Raw genomic sequence first — 19,936 nt, 5'->3', positions numbered from 1 at the left:
GAACTGAGGTTTTTTTTGTCAAAAAACCATAATCTCAATTAACACAGAAGTCACCTTTATGTATTGTTAACATCCATGACTTATTTACAGAGGATAAAATTTTAGTAGTTTGACTTTTCAAGACCCAAGAGTTATCATGGGGTTGATATTTAGAACCATAATAATGATCCAGACATGGAGAAGACACGAAAAAGATAACAATCTTTCAGATTTAAGATTTTTTAAAAGGCTTCCCCCACATATAAGTTGACATATATTGCAACTGAGTTTTTTCCTACCACGTACCCTATAGTTAAACAGCAGCTAATGGTAGCACTTCGCAAGACTATAAGAAGTGGGAGGAGGGGCTGGAAGCGTTGCTGCTACTTGTTGTCCATAAACATTCAAGTGAGAAGTACAAGAATAAATCACAAAAAGGTAGAGTTGATACTTAAAGAAATGCTAACATGTTGGTTTATATGCCAGACTTACTTAAGTCTCATGAACTATGGTATCAGTTACTAAAATGATGAAGTTTATTATCTGGGAAGGCTGAGCTTTGACATGATTTTTTAAAATTTCAAGAGTGGGGAAGGAAATGGAAAAATCAATCAGCTACAGACATAAGAAAAAGAACTAAAGGCAACAAGAAAAGGAGATATAGAAAAGGGAAAAATTCCCCTGGATAAAGTGTTATAAGTAGATAGTTAAAGAGATAATAGTGATTACAGACAAGATGGCTTTAGGAAGCTAGGAAAACTCATTCTAATTAAACTTTAAATAATAACTCAAATAATTCATGCTCGTATAGAAAAATTAAAAAACAAACAAACAAACAAGCAAAAATCAAGTATAATTTTACCATAAAAATATAACCCCTGGTGTTTTGGGAATATATTCTTATAGATTTTACATAATGACAAACATATACACATTCTATTTTTCCTTTATACAAAATGGGAATTATATTTTGTTTACTGACATATAAAACTACCTTTCCAAGACCATACTTACTTCTGCACTGTCATTTCTGAATGGCTACAAAAATTCTGTTCTATTATATGTATATAGTCATGATTTGTTTAACAAATCCCCTTTGTTAAATGGTTTAGAATGTTTCCAATTTTTTGCTATTGAAACAACATTGAAATGATCTTCCTTGTAGATGTGTCTTTGTGCACATATACAAATAAAACTATTTCTATAGTGTGAAGAGTCTGTACTCAGACATGATTCTTTCCTTATTTATCACTTCAACTAATCAAATAACCAACACACCATCTCTTCAATGGCCTAAATTTTTTTCTACCAGTTTTCCTAAAATCCCACTTTTTAAGATATGAAAGATCACTAATCTAAAGCAACAGACACAGCAGAATGACTGAACTGAAATAAAATGGAACATGAAAACGGAATGACAAAAAACTGAATATAATTTACAATGTAAAATTTCATAAAATGTCAATGACTTAAAAAAAAAAAGAAAATGGTTTAGTTGGGAAAAAAGCTAATTTAAAAGATATTATAGCATAATTGGATAATCACACATTATATTTTAAAAAACTATACTCTCATAATTTGTATTACAGGCAATTAAACTTTTCTCCAAAAACTGTTTTTATGAAAATGAACACTTAAGTTTACATCATCAAATCTGTTCTCATGCAATAAAAGAGAACAACTAATCTTCAGGAGCAATAACATTTCTATCATTTACAGATAACTGAACAATTAATTTAAAAATTATTAAAATAAATAAAAAAAAAACTAACCAGCAATGTCAAAAGGATACTTACTATCCTCACTGCACTTAGCAGGAAGCTAGAACTAGACATTCCTATAGATGTTCAACAAATTCTCATTAAAATGTAAAAGAAACATGGCTGCAATTACTCATCTCTTAATAACAACTGTAGAAAATGTGAAGGCTAGGTATCGTATTAGTGAACTGGCAAAAATCACTGCTGTCTGAATTTATAAGACAATGTTAATTAATGATTCAGCTTCTGGCACCCATACTTAAGTTATACAGGTATAGAAATAATGAACTTTTTCTTTATTGAAAATAGTTTATTTAATTAGAAAGGCATTAACTTTAAAATGTATCAATGAAAATAGAGAAAATACTCTTTGTTTGGGATGTTGCAAACAAAGATTTCAAGACTTCTGACCCAAATTTATATTTATATTTATATTAAATTTATATTTATTTTAAAGCCCCAAATTTGGTCAAGCTAAAAGCTGGAATGGGGCGGCGGACTTGGCCCAGTGGTTAGGGCGTCTGTCTACCACATGGGAGGTCCCCAGTTCAAACCCCGGGCCTCCTTGACCCGTGTGGAGCTGGCCCATGCGAGGCGCTGATGCGCACAAGGAGTGCCGTGCCACGCAGGGGTGTCCCCCGCGTAGGGGAGTCCCATGCACAAGGAGTGCACCCCGTAAGGAGAGCCGCCCAGCGCAAAAGAAGGTGCAGCCTGCCCAGGAATGGCGCCGCACACACGGAGAGCTGACTCAGCAAGATGACGTAACAAAAAAAAGACACAGATTCCCGTGCTGCGGACAAGAAGATTCAGCAAATAGACACAGAGAACAGACAACCAGGGTGGGGGTGGGGGTGGGGGGTGGTAAGGGGAGAGAAATAAATAAATCTTAAAAAAAAAAAAAGGCTGGAATGGGTAGTAGAGACAAAATGGAGGCACCACATTTTTCCTTATGTCTTGTAAATGCAGCCACTGATGAATGGGTTCCAAACAGAGATTCAAATAGTCAAAGTAACATAAGTGAAGTTAAAGGTTCTTTCTAAAGCAGAATAATGAAAACAAAAGTTACTCTGAGAAGAGGCTGCTGAAGCTAAATACCATATCGTGATTGGTGCTTCTGTTTCTTCACATTTTTTCAACATGTATGGTTTACAAACAATTTAAAGTAGTGGAATCTGTTTTGCCAAGTAAAATAATACCTGAGGGAAGTGGCTGTGGCTCAATCAGTTGGGCTCCCGTCACCATATGGGAGGCCCTGGGTTCACGTCCCGGGGCCTCCTTGTGAAGGCAGGCTCACCAACACGCCACGGAGAGCCGCTGGCCCTACTCAGCAAGGTGATGCAACAGAAAAGGGAGACAAGTAAAAAAAAAAAAACCAAAACAACACAGAAGAGCATGCAGCAAATGGATACAGAAAGCAAACAAGAAACAAGCTACAAGGGGGGTGGAATAAATAAAACAATAAATACAGACACACAGAAGAATGCACAGAAAATGGACACAGGACAGCAAGCAAGGCGCAAGGGGGGAGGGGAGAATAAAAAAAAAAACACCTGAAAATATTTTATATAAAATAGATTAAAACAGAGCTTCTCTGGGTGAATGGCCCCCCTCTCATGGCAGTTCTTAGCTACCACTGAGCAACTCATTTGAAAACCACAGTCTATGTTCTGGCATACAGAGAGAGTAACTAATTAAACCTTTATCCATCATTTTAAATAGATGCTGAAAAAGGAGGCAGGAAGCTTGGACCAGAAGACCTGGTTCCTAGGTCAGGATCTGCCTCTTATTAAATATATGTCCTTGGAGAAAACAAACAAAAAAACAAACAAAATATCCTGATATTGTTATTTACTCTCTAAAAATGCCCTCTCTATCTCACAGGGTTCTGAGGAACAAATGAACTCAGTTACAGATTCAGAACCTCTATAATAAAATATTATTAGTGATTAAATATTCATGTGTCTAAAGTCAAATGACTGAATTACATTCTTATCAGTTACGTAAGCTTAAAAAAGAGCCTAGCTAACTGGACCACATTTGAATCTGTGTTTGGAACCAGTTCATAAATGGCTGCATTCATAAGACTTAACAGAAAATAATCAGCTTCTAACTGTCTACAAACCCAAATTTATATATAATTCACCAAATAAATTTAACCAAACCAGTAGCATTGCAGCACTCATATACTGTTATGGAAACTCACCTTAATTTTACAGTCCATGGAACAAGACAGCAATAAATGGCCAGAGAGAGGAAACAATCTGACTGCACTGACTCCCTATAAAAAGATAATATAGTTATCAATCAGATAGACCAATATTAGCTAAAATTAAACATAAGAAAAAGAGAGCATATTTTTGTATTTTAATTTACTATTTTTCTTCATTCCAAAAATCATGTACCAGAATAACCTTCATTAGTATTCAATAGAAAAACAGCTCATTAGAAGAGCAGCTCTTCTAGACACTAAGTTTTTTTTTTTAACCTTTAATACTGACTTTCTCATTTGAGAGAATCCTGAGTCAATCAAGTTGCTATCCTTCTTTGCTTAGCCCTTCAAAAGATTAAATAAATCTTTGCAAAAAATAGACTGTCCATTAGAGTAGTGCAAATAAAGAATTTCAACACCAATGGTTTTCACATATCTTGTCTCTGCATCAGTTTAAAAACCAGGGAGCATCTAATCCTCTCGGCAGTGTGATAACTTCAAAAGGTAAGGCACAATTCTGACTAAGCAGGAGATCTGGTACTAGTACCAGCCCATTACTTATTGACTTGGTACCCAAGAGGAAGTGGAAGTAGTTTGTGACAGAGAGTTGTGAGGAAAGGTCTGGGTTGCCATAAGGGAATAGGATGCTGACCCATGAAAGCTCTGTCACAGCCCATCCAGATGGCCTTGAAGTCTGATTCACTGAAGTCACTTATGATTGATAAGTGTGGGCACCTCCAAAGCCTAACTAAAATTTATCTTCAGTTTGGCGTCCCTGCTCTATCATCTTTATCAGAAACACTAAATATTTCACATTAATAACTTAAACTTTATGTTGGTTTTGACATTAAACCATCACAACAAATAGAAACGACCCATTTGCTTACTTTTGTGTGTCCAGACCACACATGAATTTGTTTTTTGGGAAGATAACACTTCTCAGGAGGCACAGTTGACCGTAGATTAACACCAACATCCTGAGGTATGTGAAGATAGGACCTGCCTTGATAATCATACATTTCTTTGACTGAAACAAGAAGGCAAAGGAAACCAATGAACAAATACAAGCCATACTCATGAACTCTATATGCTTAAAATGATAAACAAGATAGGAGTATCATTCAATATTAGGGTTTAGGTAATTCACACTCTGGTGATGTTAAAACAAAGAGTCGGTGGTGGACTTGGCACAGTGGTTAGGGCATCCGTCTACCACATGGGAGGTCTGCGTAGGGGAGCCCCACGCGCAAGGAGTGCACCCCGTAAGGAGAGCCGCCCAGCGTGAAGAAAGTGCAGCCTGACCAGTAATGGTGCCGCACACACGGAGAGCTGACACAAGATAACACAACGAAAAGAAACACAGATTCCTGTGCTGCTGACAACAGAAGCGGTCAACGAAGACGCAGCAAATAGACACAGAGAACAGACAACTGGGGGGGGGGGGAGGGGGAGAGAAATAAATAAATAAATCTTTTTTAAAAAAACCTCCCCCAAAAAAACAGTCGGCTAAAATTTAGTTGCTATTATTTACAGTTAATTACAATATTATTTCCAATAGAGGTAGTATTTTGGAATTCTTAAATACCCAAGGAACATTAGACTTTAAAATAAGACATACATTTCTTTTACTGCTACACATTTTAGTGATATATAAAAAAGATCTCACAGCAATTTAATTACAGTGACGGAAGAAAAGAGTACTTGGGCCTTGTGAGTCACTGGCAAATAATCAGGAGCAAAGAGGATAAAAGGGAATCTAAACCAAAATAAAAAACATTAATATCCCTTTTCCCTGTGTTCTCTTTTTATATTCTTCCAGGTTCCTTTTCATTTCTCTTTCCTATCAAATATTACAGTAAGTGTCACTTGTGGGAATTAAATGGCACAGTGCATGTATATAAAGCATTCAGCAGCATGACTGGCATAAAGTAAGTACTCAATAAATGTTGCTATTATGGATATTATGGATGCAAAGCTTCATAGTACTAAATAGATTGCTTGGAAATAAAACTGGAGCTTGATAAACCAAATATAGTCTCATCAAACCTAAATATTTGATATATGATATAATATTAGAATAATCAGCACTATTAGCACTGAATTATTCTTTATTCATATCTATTAGATGATCACTGCATAACTTCCTAAACTTAACTAATTATAATGAACAAGGTACATTCTAGAATATGTATAATTTATTTTGGTAAGTGTGTGTACTTTCTTCCACAAATTAAAATAATTACATGTGTCTTAATCTCTAATCCATTCACATGAAAAAATTTTTAATGCTTTTTTAAAGTATAATTTAATAAGTTATGAAGTATGAAGATACCTGAAGAATATTTGGATTGGGCTAAAAAATACAAGGTAAAATGACTGTTTTGGGCACTACTAACACAATAAAGAGTCAATTTTCTTAGGAAAGAAGAGTTCTTGAACCATCCAGATTTCTTCTTTTTCTACCATTTCTTTTACTCATTAGCACTTAAAAAAATTATCTGTGGCTATTAGCGATCATGCTAATTTCTTTCCTTTATTGGTACATACCTAGAAGAGTTTAACTTATTTGGGATGCAAACTGTCTAACATATTTTGAATATAATGATTTTTATAGCAGGAATAATAAGGGTAGATGGTATTATTTAAAGACAGAAGAAAGTAAATATCTGCAAGTTTACCATGAAAGTTAATATATTACCATGTAAAATAGTCTTTTCTTCCCCAGGTTTCTCATCTTCCTGTTTGCCTTTCTTCTGCCTCTTTGCTGTGATTTCATCCAATTCTTTTTGTTCTTCCTATTGAAATTAAGGATTGTTTTAGAACTCCATCATGCCCAAAGTTGGTTATAAATTCTTTATAATAAGATTCACCCTTGTGGCGAAGCAACAGTTCCAAGGATGTCTCCCAGAATAGCAATCTCACATTTTCCATAAGCAAAGATTGATTGCCTTTCTACAGATTATAAAAGGGCATGAAACACATAATGGATACTACATAATACTTTGTAGATCATTTCTGGAACAACCGGAAAACGTTTAATATATTTAGACAGCTAATTATGCAAGAATAAAATGAGCCAATTAAAGGAAACTGACTTATAGTACACAATTTGGTTCTTCAATACAACAGTTTTACATAGTTACAAGACATAAGGAACAACTACAGATTTGTCACGCAATTTCTTTGGGAGGATTGGGAAAGGAAGGTAGGTGGTAGTAAATCTTTATCTGTAATAATAAAAAAGTCAATAAATGATGTCTAAAATACATAAAGAAATAGCAGCACAGTGATATTATTTAGATATATAGAAGCAAGAAATAGCTAGAATATTAAGCTTCATCAGAGTAGGATTTTCTTGATCTTGTCCATTGCTGTACCCCTAGGACCTAGAACAGTGCCTGGATCATGGAGCTGTAGTATTAGAAGACGGAGAAGGGTAGAGTAGGGTTCCATAGTTTTACTTTATAAACTTCACAGTGATATATATCTATTTTAAGACAACATGGACTTATTACTCTATTAAAATTTAAAAAACAAATCAATTAATAAATAGAACCCACTATCAATTGTACTATCATATCACAGAAAGGCTGATTTTGTAATTACTATCTGAATGTCTGGTTGTCAGAAGAGCAGCTGATATGGTAGTTTAATAGCATTATCCAGATGATTTTTATTAAAAATTGTTTCAATATTATATTTTAATTAAAATATATAGAAAAAATAAACCAGAAAAAATTTAAATAAAAATAATCCAAAGGAAAAAAAAGAGAACTTTTACTGTCTTTTCTTAATCTACTAAGGCACAGAAATTCTGATGAGTCATTTGATTCCCTAAGGAAACATCAAGCTTATTAATAGAGATGGCTTTCATAGAGGCACAGTGTACACCTAAATTGACAATGAAAAACATCAAAGCTTACTTCTGAAGGTTTGGCTACATCTTTCTCATCCACATATTTTGCCCATGGTCCCAAAAAACCATCAATATTAGATGCATCATTTTCTTTGAACTTTTTCCGTTTTTCTGTTTTTCTCTGACCTGTTTCAAACACAGTTAAACCTAAAAAAAAAAAAAAAAAAAGAGAACATACAAATATTTTCTGAAGGGGTATCAGCATATTCATATCTATCTATGATTTAACTTTATATGGTCAGAGAAAGGTGACACAAAACAAATTCTATATGAATCTCCCAGAGAGCACAACTCATGCAACACAAAACACAACTCAATCTTCAGGGCAAAAAAGCTGGTACCACTGCAATATTTTGCTAATTCTAAATGTTTAAAGGTAATCTAAGTTTAATAAAAGACCCAGATATGTAATCCTATAATGGTACACAACCCTTTTAATGAATCCTAGATCTATATCACTGGTGTTTACCACTTTGTGAAAGAAACCCAGCATTTCAGTATTGCTAAATAATGATAAAGCTACCTTTGAAAGTAAGAATAAACTATAGTTTATCTTAAAATTTAATTAAATTACATTAAGTGATTAATAACTTACCTTTACTTCACCTGTAATGAAACATAAATAAGAATCTGGCATTTTTTTCTAAGTGATTCCAACTAAATTTGACCTCTAATACCATAAATCTTAAGACTAAAAAGAAATGAGGAAAGAAGATACTTGTGGCTGAGATTCTGATTTGATCAGTAGGAGGTGGTACTCTTATACTCAATTAAACTGGGAAAATTAAGACTTAAATGAGTCATGGTCACAAGTTAAGTGATAACTGAGAATCCAGTTACATATAGATGTGACTTGTAGAGATCTAACTTAAGGAAAAGGTCATATGGTTGACCTTCAGTCTGTATCCTATAACAAAATCTTGTCAAAATTCTACTTTAACAGTAACATAGCTCATACACAGAAGGTAGCTTGTTAGCACAGGTTCTACACCTCCCATGTAGAAGTCACCTCATACAACCAACACATTCTTTTTATTTAATAAGCATTCTTATGGGTAAGATTCCAGTAGGCTGACAAGCATGGTGACAAGTTAGCACTAAGCGTATGATACCTTGTCTTATAATAGTTACAAATGAATATGGCTCAAACATATATGCTAAACTTATTCAAATAGTTTCTTAGAAACTACTCAGCTTTTAAAGAAACTCGTCATGTCTATCTCCATAGATGTACATAATGAAATTTATCTGCTTTCTAAAAATGTAGCTTGGCCTTGGTGTTGAAAGTAAACTGTCAAAATTAGTATAAATTAATTATTACTTATTAAAGGATTTCTACAGGCTTGGCACTGTGCCAAGTATTCACACAACTCAAAGCAATATAGGTACCAATATCTTCCTTTAGGATTGCATAGCTAATCAGTGGCAAAAGCAAGCTCTGAACTGTAGTACCTCTAAACTATACTGCTCTACCTATATCACTGTATTGTCACAAGTTGAAAAAATTGACCCAAATAAAATTAGATACTAGTCTTTTTCTACCGTCTAATTAAAGTCAATCTGTAAGACAGCAATTATAGGTATTTATATTGAGATCAAATATTTCAAATAAATTACCTTGATTTTTTTCAGCTTCTTCCACAGAACCAATATATTTCGTAGACACTTGATGGTTATCTAATGAGGGATCCAATGCATAGCCTCAACAGAAAAAATTACAAATTACTGACTGTACAATTGATTTTATTCCTGAATATTCATTTCACATTTTCCTTCCCAGATACCAAAATGGTCTCTTTAACTTAGAATCAATCCTTCTTTTCCCCATATCTACTTAGAACAATTAACCCAGGACTTAGGTTGAACCACGAATGACGTCAACAGAATAAGAACTATTTTACATATTTTACAGAATAAATCTAGTACACTGATATTATAACACTAAGAGCCTTTCTGGCCAAGATTTTTAATGTTTTTTTATATTATTATTTAAATACTATGGAAGTTGTAGGTTTACAAAAAAGATCATGTAGAAAATACTAAGATTTTGAACTTCAGACTTAAAAAAAGTCTAATAGCTTAAAAAATTATGTACATTTTATATTAGGAAATTTAGAAACGATTTCCTTTTTGGTAATAGACATTATAGGGATTAGGTTATCAAATTATAAATGATAAAAAGAAAGAGGGTAAGAAGAATTACAAGAAATATAGCTATTATTTTGAAAATGCCATCCTCATTAAGGACAGCCTTCAAACCCAATTTTAAGATAATATATTTTTACTTTACAAATCACTCTTTAAATCCACCAAAGACAGCTAGATCACTAATCAATCTATGACCTATGACCCATGGGAATAACCATGGACATAGTACATAAAAAGTACTAGCCTGTTTCTTTTAAAAGGGCACATCCTAGTGGACGTACTTAACATTTTTATTTTCCAGCTAAAGGTTAAAGAGAACTTCTTTTGGGGAACAACAACAAAATTGTCATTGAACATAATTTTCACACAAGCAAAAGACAGAGCTGCTCAATTTCCCCTCATGATATGCTAGAATAGAACCAACTACCTGGCTATGAGTTCATTTGCATATAGTTTTATTCAGCATTAAAATCTGTTCTTAGAGAGAGCTTGATGCCAGAAAAGCAGCTTTGGAGTAGAATTCTGAAATCATGGTTCAAATCTCCCACAAGGTATCTGATCTTGCATTTTTTGATGTACAGAATGTGTACTATACTTGACAAAACCAATGAGTCTTCTGTAAATCTTTCTTTTCTGTAAGTACCAATCCCCCACCCATATGGCCATATTCTCTGAGAAAAAAAGTTATGCTCTCTTTTTCCACATCCTCTAGGATAAAATCTTTACTGCCACTGCTACTACCACCATCACCACTGCTGCCTTCCATCCCAGGTGAATAGGGGACAATTTTACTCTCCTTTTATTATGAGAAGTTTAGTTATAGGTTCCACTACAAGTCAGTTAGTAACAGAGCTTTCAGTCGTTAGTTTTCTACTATTTTATGTTTCAAGTAAGTGAATCTATCTGTATAGTTCTTAAATATTCTCATATATCTTTCTGAAGCTTATTTTCGATTTTATCTTTTTAGTGGAGTTTGTCTACTTTCTTCCTTTTGGTAGTATAATATGTAATGGCCCTAAAAATATCAAATTTATCATTATATCCTTAAGATTATTAATATTACCATTTCAATGGGGAAATGAGGAGACTAAACAAATCGCAAAAGAATGGTTCACAAATAGATACCTCACTAGTAGTCCAGAAAACAAAGTAAAATAGAAATATAATGTATATTAAATATATTTTTATTAGAGAAGTTGTAAGCTTACAAAACAATCATGCATAAGTACAGAAAATTCCCATATATTACCTCTTCACCAACACCTTACATTGTTGTGTGTAGTGTATCTGTTATGAAAAAACATCAGACTATTATCACTAACTATGGTCCATAGTTTACACTTGGTATATATTTTCCATATACCCCCTATTATTAACACCATATATTAGTATTGTACATTTGTTATAGTTCATGAGAGAACATGGTCATATTTGTACTGTTAATCACAGTCTATCCTCCAACACATGGTTCACTGTGTTACACAGTCCCATGCCTTGCATAATCGACATCATAAATTCTCCCATTCTTGTTATAGTCCCTTCATAAGGAGGCTGAAGAAAATGTAATCTGTGTGAACAGAAAAAATCTAGTTGGAGAAAATTTGCTGACATATAAATACCTCCAGACTCTAGACATCTAACTCAGCAGCTCTCACTTTCATCACAGAGTTGTGTAGTCACAGCCTTTAAATGCATCCTTTTGATGAACATTTATGTGAGTACCTATCATCATTTGCTGTGACAAACAAGAATGCAATACATGAATCAATTTATATCTGTGTAAATATATCCTAGGTTAAATTCCTGGATGTGGATTTGATGGGTCAAAGAGTATATATATTTATAATATGCCAAAATGCTCACTGTGTTAGTTTCCTATTGCTGCTGTAGAGATATAATATTTCACTATCACATAAACAAAGGAAAAATAATCATATGGGTCTTGGGTGAAGTAAAATAGGTACTCTCATACATGATTGGTAACATTATAAATTGGGACAATTCTTTGGAAAGCAATTTGGCAATATATAACAAAGGCTTTAAAATCATTCATTTTATATAAATAAATTTTATATTATTTGACCTACTTCTGGAAATTCATCTTTAAAGTTATATGCACAAAGAAATTCACCACCACATTTTAAAAAGCATTTTACTTAAGAATAATATATTAAATCAACACATTTTTAATAGAGAAAAACTGAAACCTGCTTAAAATCTTAATACAAGGAATTCTTATATAAATTATGATATCTCAATTCTGCAGAATATTTAATCATTAAAAATGTTAATGAAGAGTTTACAATATTGAGGTTAAAATTCATGTTTATGAGTATGAGGAGACTAAAGGTGTTTATTTTAAGTTCTATTTTATACTTACATAGCTTAGTATAGAGAAAATAGTGAGTGAAAATAGAACAAGGAGAAGAAATCTGATTTGAGAATTCCTAAGAAAGACTAGCAAGGGAACAGCCCTGGAATTCAGGAAGAAAAGGGAGAAAAACAGAGGAAAATAATTCACATAAATCACTAAGATATTGAGAAGTCAAGAGGAAATCTATGAATAGGAACTAACAGCAAAACTGTAGAAGTAAACGGGATGGACAATAAAGTAAATGAGACTATGTTCCTTGATAAGGACAGTGGTGAGTCCTGAGATAAACTAACTGTATTGTACAATATAAATCTTCCAGAAATAACTCACTGAGAAAACAACATTGTTACAACCATTTAAAAATGAGAAGAAAAGCAAGATCAATGTTTGTTCTATATACCAACAGTTATAGCATGATAAATATGAGCCTCAGGGAAAATTGAATTCATGTGTCATCTCCTTTAGGCCTTATAGGTAAAACTAGTTTAAGAAATAAGGAAGGTTTGCTCCCCAGCACTTTGCAAATAAGGGAAGGTAATTTACATGCCATGTATAAGATAGTGGGAGAAAACAAGTAGATAGGAAGCCAGCAAAGGAATCATTACCTGAAGCCAGATAAGAACTTTTCTATGAGAAAATTATAGGACTCTCAAACTAACAGAAGCCATACTTGGCTCTATACTTGACAGTGAAGAAAAAGGAGACTGTTAAACCCGAGGATGGTTAGCTTTTTTATTAGAGTTCAAGCAGGGACGCGGGCTTCGCCCAATGGATAGGGCATCCACCTACCACATGGTAGGTCCATGGTTTAAACCCTGGACCTCCCTGACCTGTGTGGAGCTGGCCCATGCGCAGTGCTGAAGCACACAAGGAGTGCCGTGCCACGCAGGGGTGTCCCCCGCATAGGGGAACCCCACGCGCATTGCGCCCCATAAGGAGGGCAGCCCAGCGTGAAAGAAAGTGCAGCCTGCCCAAGAATGGTGCGGCACACACGGAGAGCTGACACAAGATGACGCAATAAAAAAAAAAAAAAGAAACAGATTCTTGGTGCTGCTGATAAGGATAAGTGGTCACAGAAGAACGCACAGCGAATGGACACAGAGAACAGACAACTGGCAGGGGTGGGAAGGGGAGAGAAATAAATAAAAAATAAATCTTAAAAAAAAAAAAAAGTTCAAGCAAACTGTTCTCACTTCTAAGATCTACCCTAAAGGAGACTATAATTTTCTTAGTTTTGTTTAAGTGATCAGTTACACAAAATTGCCCAGTTAGTATATGATAGCCCCACATTCATGTCTTTCACTCACTAAATAGTTCAACTTGTGTCCTAGCCCATTATTTCTAGTAGGAGGGGCAAAAAAATAAGCCCATCCCTGAACCCAGTTCTAAAGCTAACTGAATAGTTTCAAATGCTTACCCTTGCTACAGGGAAATTCAATAGGTGGGTATCAATATAAACTTAATTGGACCTCTTTTTTCAGTTTTGTTTTTAAAAACACAAACTATCTAAATTATAGCTTCAAGTCCTTTCTAAATCTAAGAAAACAAGCAAAGTCTTTCAAAGTTTATTTTATCAGCCAGAATATAAATTTATGATGCAGTAGAGTTGATATTTATAGGCTACACAAATACTTTAAAATGGCATGAGATTCCTTATATAAGCAATGGGTACAATGCATTTATAACCATTTTATTGGAGTGGAAGTGCCTCTGAAATCTTCTGGGTTATTTTAGAGGTATATAGTCTTAGCCCTGACTTTTGGTACACTGTTAGTCAGTTATAACCTTGCCATGGTGAAATACGATCTAATAGACAACAGTACTTTTTACAACCAGTTTCCAATGATATATTGTGATAAAAACTAAGAGTATCTGTACTAAACCTCTCAACTAATTTACAGTGAATCAGTATGCATCATTCACAAGTTAGAAAAAAGTAACTTTCTAAAATAAGAATAGTTATGTAAATTATGATATAACAAATCAATGGATATTATGTAACTCTTAAAAGTGATAAACTTTTGAGACTATAAATTAGCAACAAAAAATGCTGTGACAGCCCACTGAATAAAAAAGCAAGATACAAAGTTTGAAGTATAGAATAATGATAACTATGTAATATAAATATGTAGATAAAAAAAGACTTGGAGGGATAAACATATGCTAAGAATATATATTTTAGTATAGTGAATTATAGATTACTCTCTTAAAGGTTTTAAAATTTGTTTTGCATTACTTTTTAATAATAATAATAAAAAAGCCTGTTATTAAAAAGCATCGCCTAGGGGAGCAGATATAGCTCAGTGGTTGAGTGCCTGCTTCTCATATATGAGCTCCTGGGTTCACTCCCTAGTAGTTTAAAAAAAAAAGCATCACTGAACATATTTCACTTTAGTATTTTCTTAACTTTTTTGTCCTATTTATAATAAAATAACTAACAAATTATAACAAGAATTGTAACAAATTATAACAAAACTATTAAAGCTAATTGTAGATAGGATGAGAAGTTGTGACTTTTAGAATTTATTAAAATTCCAATATAGGAATTCAAAGTAGGAAGTACTAGAATACTATCTGCTTAGAAAACTATATTTTTAAAAAATCATAGGACAATGTTGCAGATGCTTAAATATGAGATTTTTATAAATCTGTTGTAAAAGAAATGCCACGGTTTCTTTTTCAATTAATTTTTTGGGAAAGATGCATCAAGACAAGTAATCAATGCGTAAGTAACAATGACAACAGAGATAAAAGCATTCTTGTTTACTATGCATGGCCTTTATTGCCAAAGAACGCCGTAAAGTGGAAGGTGTTCAGTGTGTCTGTGAAAGTACAACATGGGCTGAAAGAGAAAGACACCAGCAAACATGGGCAAACCTGATATAAACGACCAGGTTTGATGATCCATGGAACTACCAAAACGGACATTAGAAAGATCATCCTATTTAGAGGGATAACTTTCTTAAATCCCATCATTGATAGAATGTAATTATTTTTCACAACGAATTTATGACCACTGAGTTTCCTGATGCTCCTCAGTGATCAACAGAAAACGTTTCAGATACATGATCTAAGAGGGTAAGAAACAGAGTAAAGTTAACTACTATAAGCTATAAAAGAAACATACTTTCTTAATACTATCCTTTTATTTACTAAAGTTCAACATCAATCTGCATATAATGGGCATACTTCAATAACAAGTGAATATTGCCAAGTACAACAAAAAAGAATATTCTGTTTTTAAGAAAAGAGAATATTTCTGGTACTCAAAAATCATAGTAGATTTTGAATTAATAAATACACTAAAAATATTAGTTCACTTTCTCATTTATATAAGTATTTATAGATGTGTATTAGTAAACACACGATTCTTTATGAAGGAATACTTTTAATAAATTTTAAAAGCCAGAAGATGGATTAGATTATCACACACATACAAAATTCATAATTCTAATCAGGCAAAACTTGAAACTATAAGTCTTATCACCTTACCATAGGTGGCAAAAGTTCTCCTTTGCTGTTCAAACATAAAATCATTGATATGAGCTGGCTCAGCATATCCAGAGAGCATATTTCTAGGGGCAGCCATCTGCTGTGTCCTAAATGGATTTTCTGGTCCAAACTGCAATGTTTTAAGAAAAAAAAAGAAAAGAAAAAATTGAATCCTGAGTATATGACAGCTAGAATTACTGGCATTATTATACAATATATTTTTATCTCCTGAACATCAGGGGCTGATTAACCTATAAGGGAACATGCTCACTTCACACGGTTCAGTGCAAAGAGGTGATGGCAGATTAGCACTGTTTGTCAGCCTCTGGGGCAGAAGGAGAGGTATCTAGCTCACTTTAAGTCTACAAGCAGCTATTTAAACTAATTAAAATAAAAATAGAATAAAATGTTCAGTTCTCAGTTGTGCCAGCCACAGTTCAAGAGCTCAGCAACCACAGGAGGATAGTGGCTACCACACTTACATCATCACTGAAAGTTCTATTCCATAGCATTTCTCTAGATAACTGCGAGTTACTGCAATTTTGTCCTAATCATTTATTGGGGATTTTTGGTGAACTTTATATATCAGAACATGGAACTGTGATGTAAATGATTTTCAAATACATGATTTTTCTATTCTACCACATTCTAAGTTCCTCAAAGGCTCTCATCTGTGTGTCCAGAATCTTCAATGGTTATCACAGTGCCTGGCATATAGAAAGCACTAATGAAGAAGAGATTAATCAGAAGCCCAGTAGGGATGAAGGGCAGGACTACAGACAGTAAAACAGTGTTTGAGAAGTCCCCAGGAAATAAATAATAACTAAAATTTCTCCACTTTGCAAAGTCACACTAGGAAAGTCTCACACAAAATAATACCACTATCTATTTGTTTATAAGACTTTTGAGTTTCCAGAATGGTTTTCCAAATATTATCTAACTTGATCCATTAAAAAATACTGGAGAGCCATTTAAGTATTCTCTATCTCATATTATTCTAGGTATTATCTAGGCACACACTATGGTATTACCTACATACTCTATCTCATATTACAAATAAAGGGAAATGTCAGAGACTACCTATCTTACCTGATTTAGGTTCAATAGTTTTATTAATTCATAGAAACAAGCCTAGAACAAATCCTAGTCTAGCATTCATTACATCATAATATTCCTTAGATGCACAATCATAAATAGTTTCCAGTTTTTAAAAAGTTGGGTGAAAAACATGCCCAAACTGGGGAATGGGTGTAGCTCAGTGGTTAGAGTACCTGCTTCCCATGTATGAGATCCCCGGGTTCTATCCCTGATACCTCCTTTTTTTTAAAAAAGTGAAACAAAACAAAAGGACCAAAATATATTCTGTCAAGCACTAATAATTTAATGGTATTATAAAAAGAATTAGGAAAATCCAATTCTTTTTTTTGTTTTTAAATAAAGAGTAAAATGAGCTCACTTTGAAAGAATGGAAATGGACTGGGTACTTTTATTTGAACTCTAGAAGGTCTAATGTCTTGATGAAGTACTTTGACATTAGAATATGCCACCTTTGCATTTTCAGAGCCTTAAATATAAAGAATTATCTTCTCTAACCAGAATGCTGTCATCTCTAGATAACTATCATTATACTAGGTATGAAAACCTGAACCTAAGTAAGTTAGATTACTTGGCCTTTTTTCTACTTTAGAAGAAAAAAAATACAAGACTCCTTTATTGTAGACTCCATATCTATGTTAAAAATGATTCATTTTAAATATCTGATTTGATATCCCAAAGCTTTTATTACTATTCATTCTAAATTGTAAAGGATAGTCCAAGACTTGCAGCCTGTATTAGTTCGTCCTGTGTCTGCTGATGGGTGGAAATATAAAATAAAAAAATCTAGATTGCAGAATGTTGAAGTTAGAGTCAATGTGACTTCATTCAGTCATAAAAGTTATTACAAAAACAAAGAACATCCATAAAGTTAAAGATAATAAAATGATTTTAAAACTTCCTAGCTGTTCTACCTACTACAGTCTCTTCCTGAGTCTTAATGATTTTATATGAATCTGGAAAAGCTAAATATACTTTGCTCCAAGCAGATCCGAAGAGAACTGAGTGAAAAAGAGAAAATCATTAAACTAAAACAATTGTATATCTTCAAGTTCAATCTATAATTTGGAAAATCTTGTTTGAATAACTAGGTAGACTAAAGTCCTTGGTTAGGAGAGGGAAATAATATCTCATAAAATGTAACAGCCAATTCAGTTAATTTACAGAAGTGGTGAAGTCAAAACTATACGGGTCTACCCTGCACACACCAAAATGGTCTCCAAACTGTTCTTCCAGGTATAGGGTAAGAGTTAAGAGTGGTCTGGACTTATATCCTCAGCTAGGCCACTTGCTGGCTGTACAATCCTAGTTTTGGCCTCCTTACTATAAAATAGGGATGAGTACCTACTTAACAGGGTTATAGTGAAGACTAGAGGAAATGAGGGATATGTATATATCCCTTAGCATGGTACCTGGAATACAATAAGTGATAGGTTTCATTATTTCATTAGCTCTATCTTTGTTCTTTCATTATGCAAACCCTTACCAAACTAATCTTGCTAAAAGTTCAGCTTTGATTATACTGCTCCCTCATTTAAGAACCTTAGAGATATTTTTATCAGCTACTGAAGACCAAACTCTTTATTTTGGCCTCCAAAGTTCCATGCAATACTATACAAAGTACCACTCCAGTTCAATCTCCCTCTTGTCTCCTACTGATAATGGCTAAGGCATTCCTGTTCTTTTGATCTTTTATTATTTGGCTAATATTGTTCCCTTCTGCCTGGAATCTTTCCTCCCCAAAGCCTATCTAGCTAGTAATATGAATATAAATAACAATAACCATCATTTGTTAAATGCTTATTCTGTATCAGAGAGTTTCCTAAGCTCATTATACTTTATCTCATTTATTATACCTTAATAAAGTAGAAATTTTCATCTTCATTTTACCTATGAGAAAACTAAGAGCCTCTCAGCTAGTAAGTGTCTCTTTCACTCTAAATCTCTCGTTCTTAGAGTGGATTATATTTCCCATTTCAAAGAGTACTTCTTTTGTAGAACTTTTTCTTATGCTTACAATCAAATAAAATTCTTCCTTAAACTTCAATAGTACTTTAGAGGCAATACAGGAAATAGTCTGATCTCCATCTTTTTAAACAATATACTTAAGATAGCCTCTCTGATATATAATACTTTGAAGAGATAGATTATATCTTATTTCTAACAACTGACTCTCAAATACGGGGATTTGGATTTAATCTAACAAAATTCTTGGTACACTTTTTTAGACTGCCAAATTATACAGATCCTAGTTATAAAATTTCAAGTTAATGATGTTATATCAGAGATGATTCATTTGGCAACAAGGAAAATTATTACTTTTCTTCCCTTCTGTCCTCCATTATTTCTTTCTTAACTTATGTATTCCTAACATAAACAAAAATTAGTTTACATATTTGATGTGAGGCTCCCTAACATGAGAAAAAAGAACAGAACATTAAGAACTGATAATGTCACAAAGAGAATGATAGGCTTACGGTCTCATCAATATTACCACAAAACTTTAACTGACCTTTCAATTTTGCTTCTAAGTTTTAAAAGCAATTAGATAGTGATGTATTAGTTATGCATAGGATTAAAAAATTTAAGTAACATGGCTCTCATAGAAAAATAAACTAACATACAAATATGCTTAAAATAGAATGTATAAGAGACTACGGCAGACTTTTATCATTTTCTGATTCATCAGTTCCATTTTATTGAAGTGCTTTTCCTTTTAAAAAATCACTAAGAACATATAGTGTATCACCTTTCATTAGGCCTGCTAAATAATGCCAGGGCATTTGAGTGGGGCAGGCTATAGTTCAACATGCTAGGATATAAGAAATAACAGAATAAAGTAAAGTAAGGGATCATAGTCTCAGGGCATGAACATGAGATTTTTGCTTATTGCACACCTACAGAACAGTTAGAGCAAAGTCTAAATACTAGCAGTGGCATTTTCAGCTGTGCTACACATTACA

The 19,936-nt window shown here is 33.4% G+C and overlaps 1 protein-coding gene across 1 annotated transcript in view; it reads right to left on the bottom strand.

The window, feature by feature from the left end:
* CDC40 (cell division cycle 40) overlaps positions 1-19,936 on the bottom strand; it is a 47,132-nt gene that overhangs the window by 13,211 nt on the left and 13,985 nt on the right. The window contains exons 3-8 of the mRNA XM_058307279.2: positions 15,879-16,008; positions 9,482-9,565; positions 7,872-8,011; positions 6,647-6,743; positions 4,836-4,975; positions 3,943-4,017 (exon numbers count right to left, since the gene is read on the bottom strand). Of these exons, the coding sequence (XP_058163262.1) occupies positions 3,943-4,017; positions 4,836-4,975; positions 6,647-6,743; positions 7,872-8,011; positions 9,482-9,565; positions 15,879-16,008 (666 nt within the window). The remainder of the gene's footprint in view (positions 1-3,942; positions 4,018-4,835; positions 4,976-6,646; positions 6,744-7,871; positions 8,012-9,481; positions 9,566-15,878; positions 16,009-19,936) is intronic.

This window comes from Dasypus novemcinctus, chromosome 11 (genome assembly GCF_030445035.2).
Source record: "Dasypus novemcinctus isolate mDasNov1 chromosome 11, mDasNov1.1.hap2, whole genome shotgun sequence".
Taxonomy (NCBI): Eukaryota; Metazoa; Chordata; class Mammalia; order Cingulata; family Dasypodidae; genus Dasypus; species Dasypus novemcinctus.
The sequence above is the reverse complement of the archived record's forward strand: the minus strand, read 5'-3'. Positions and strand labels throughout refer to the sequence as shown.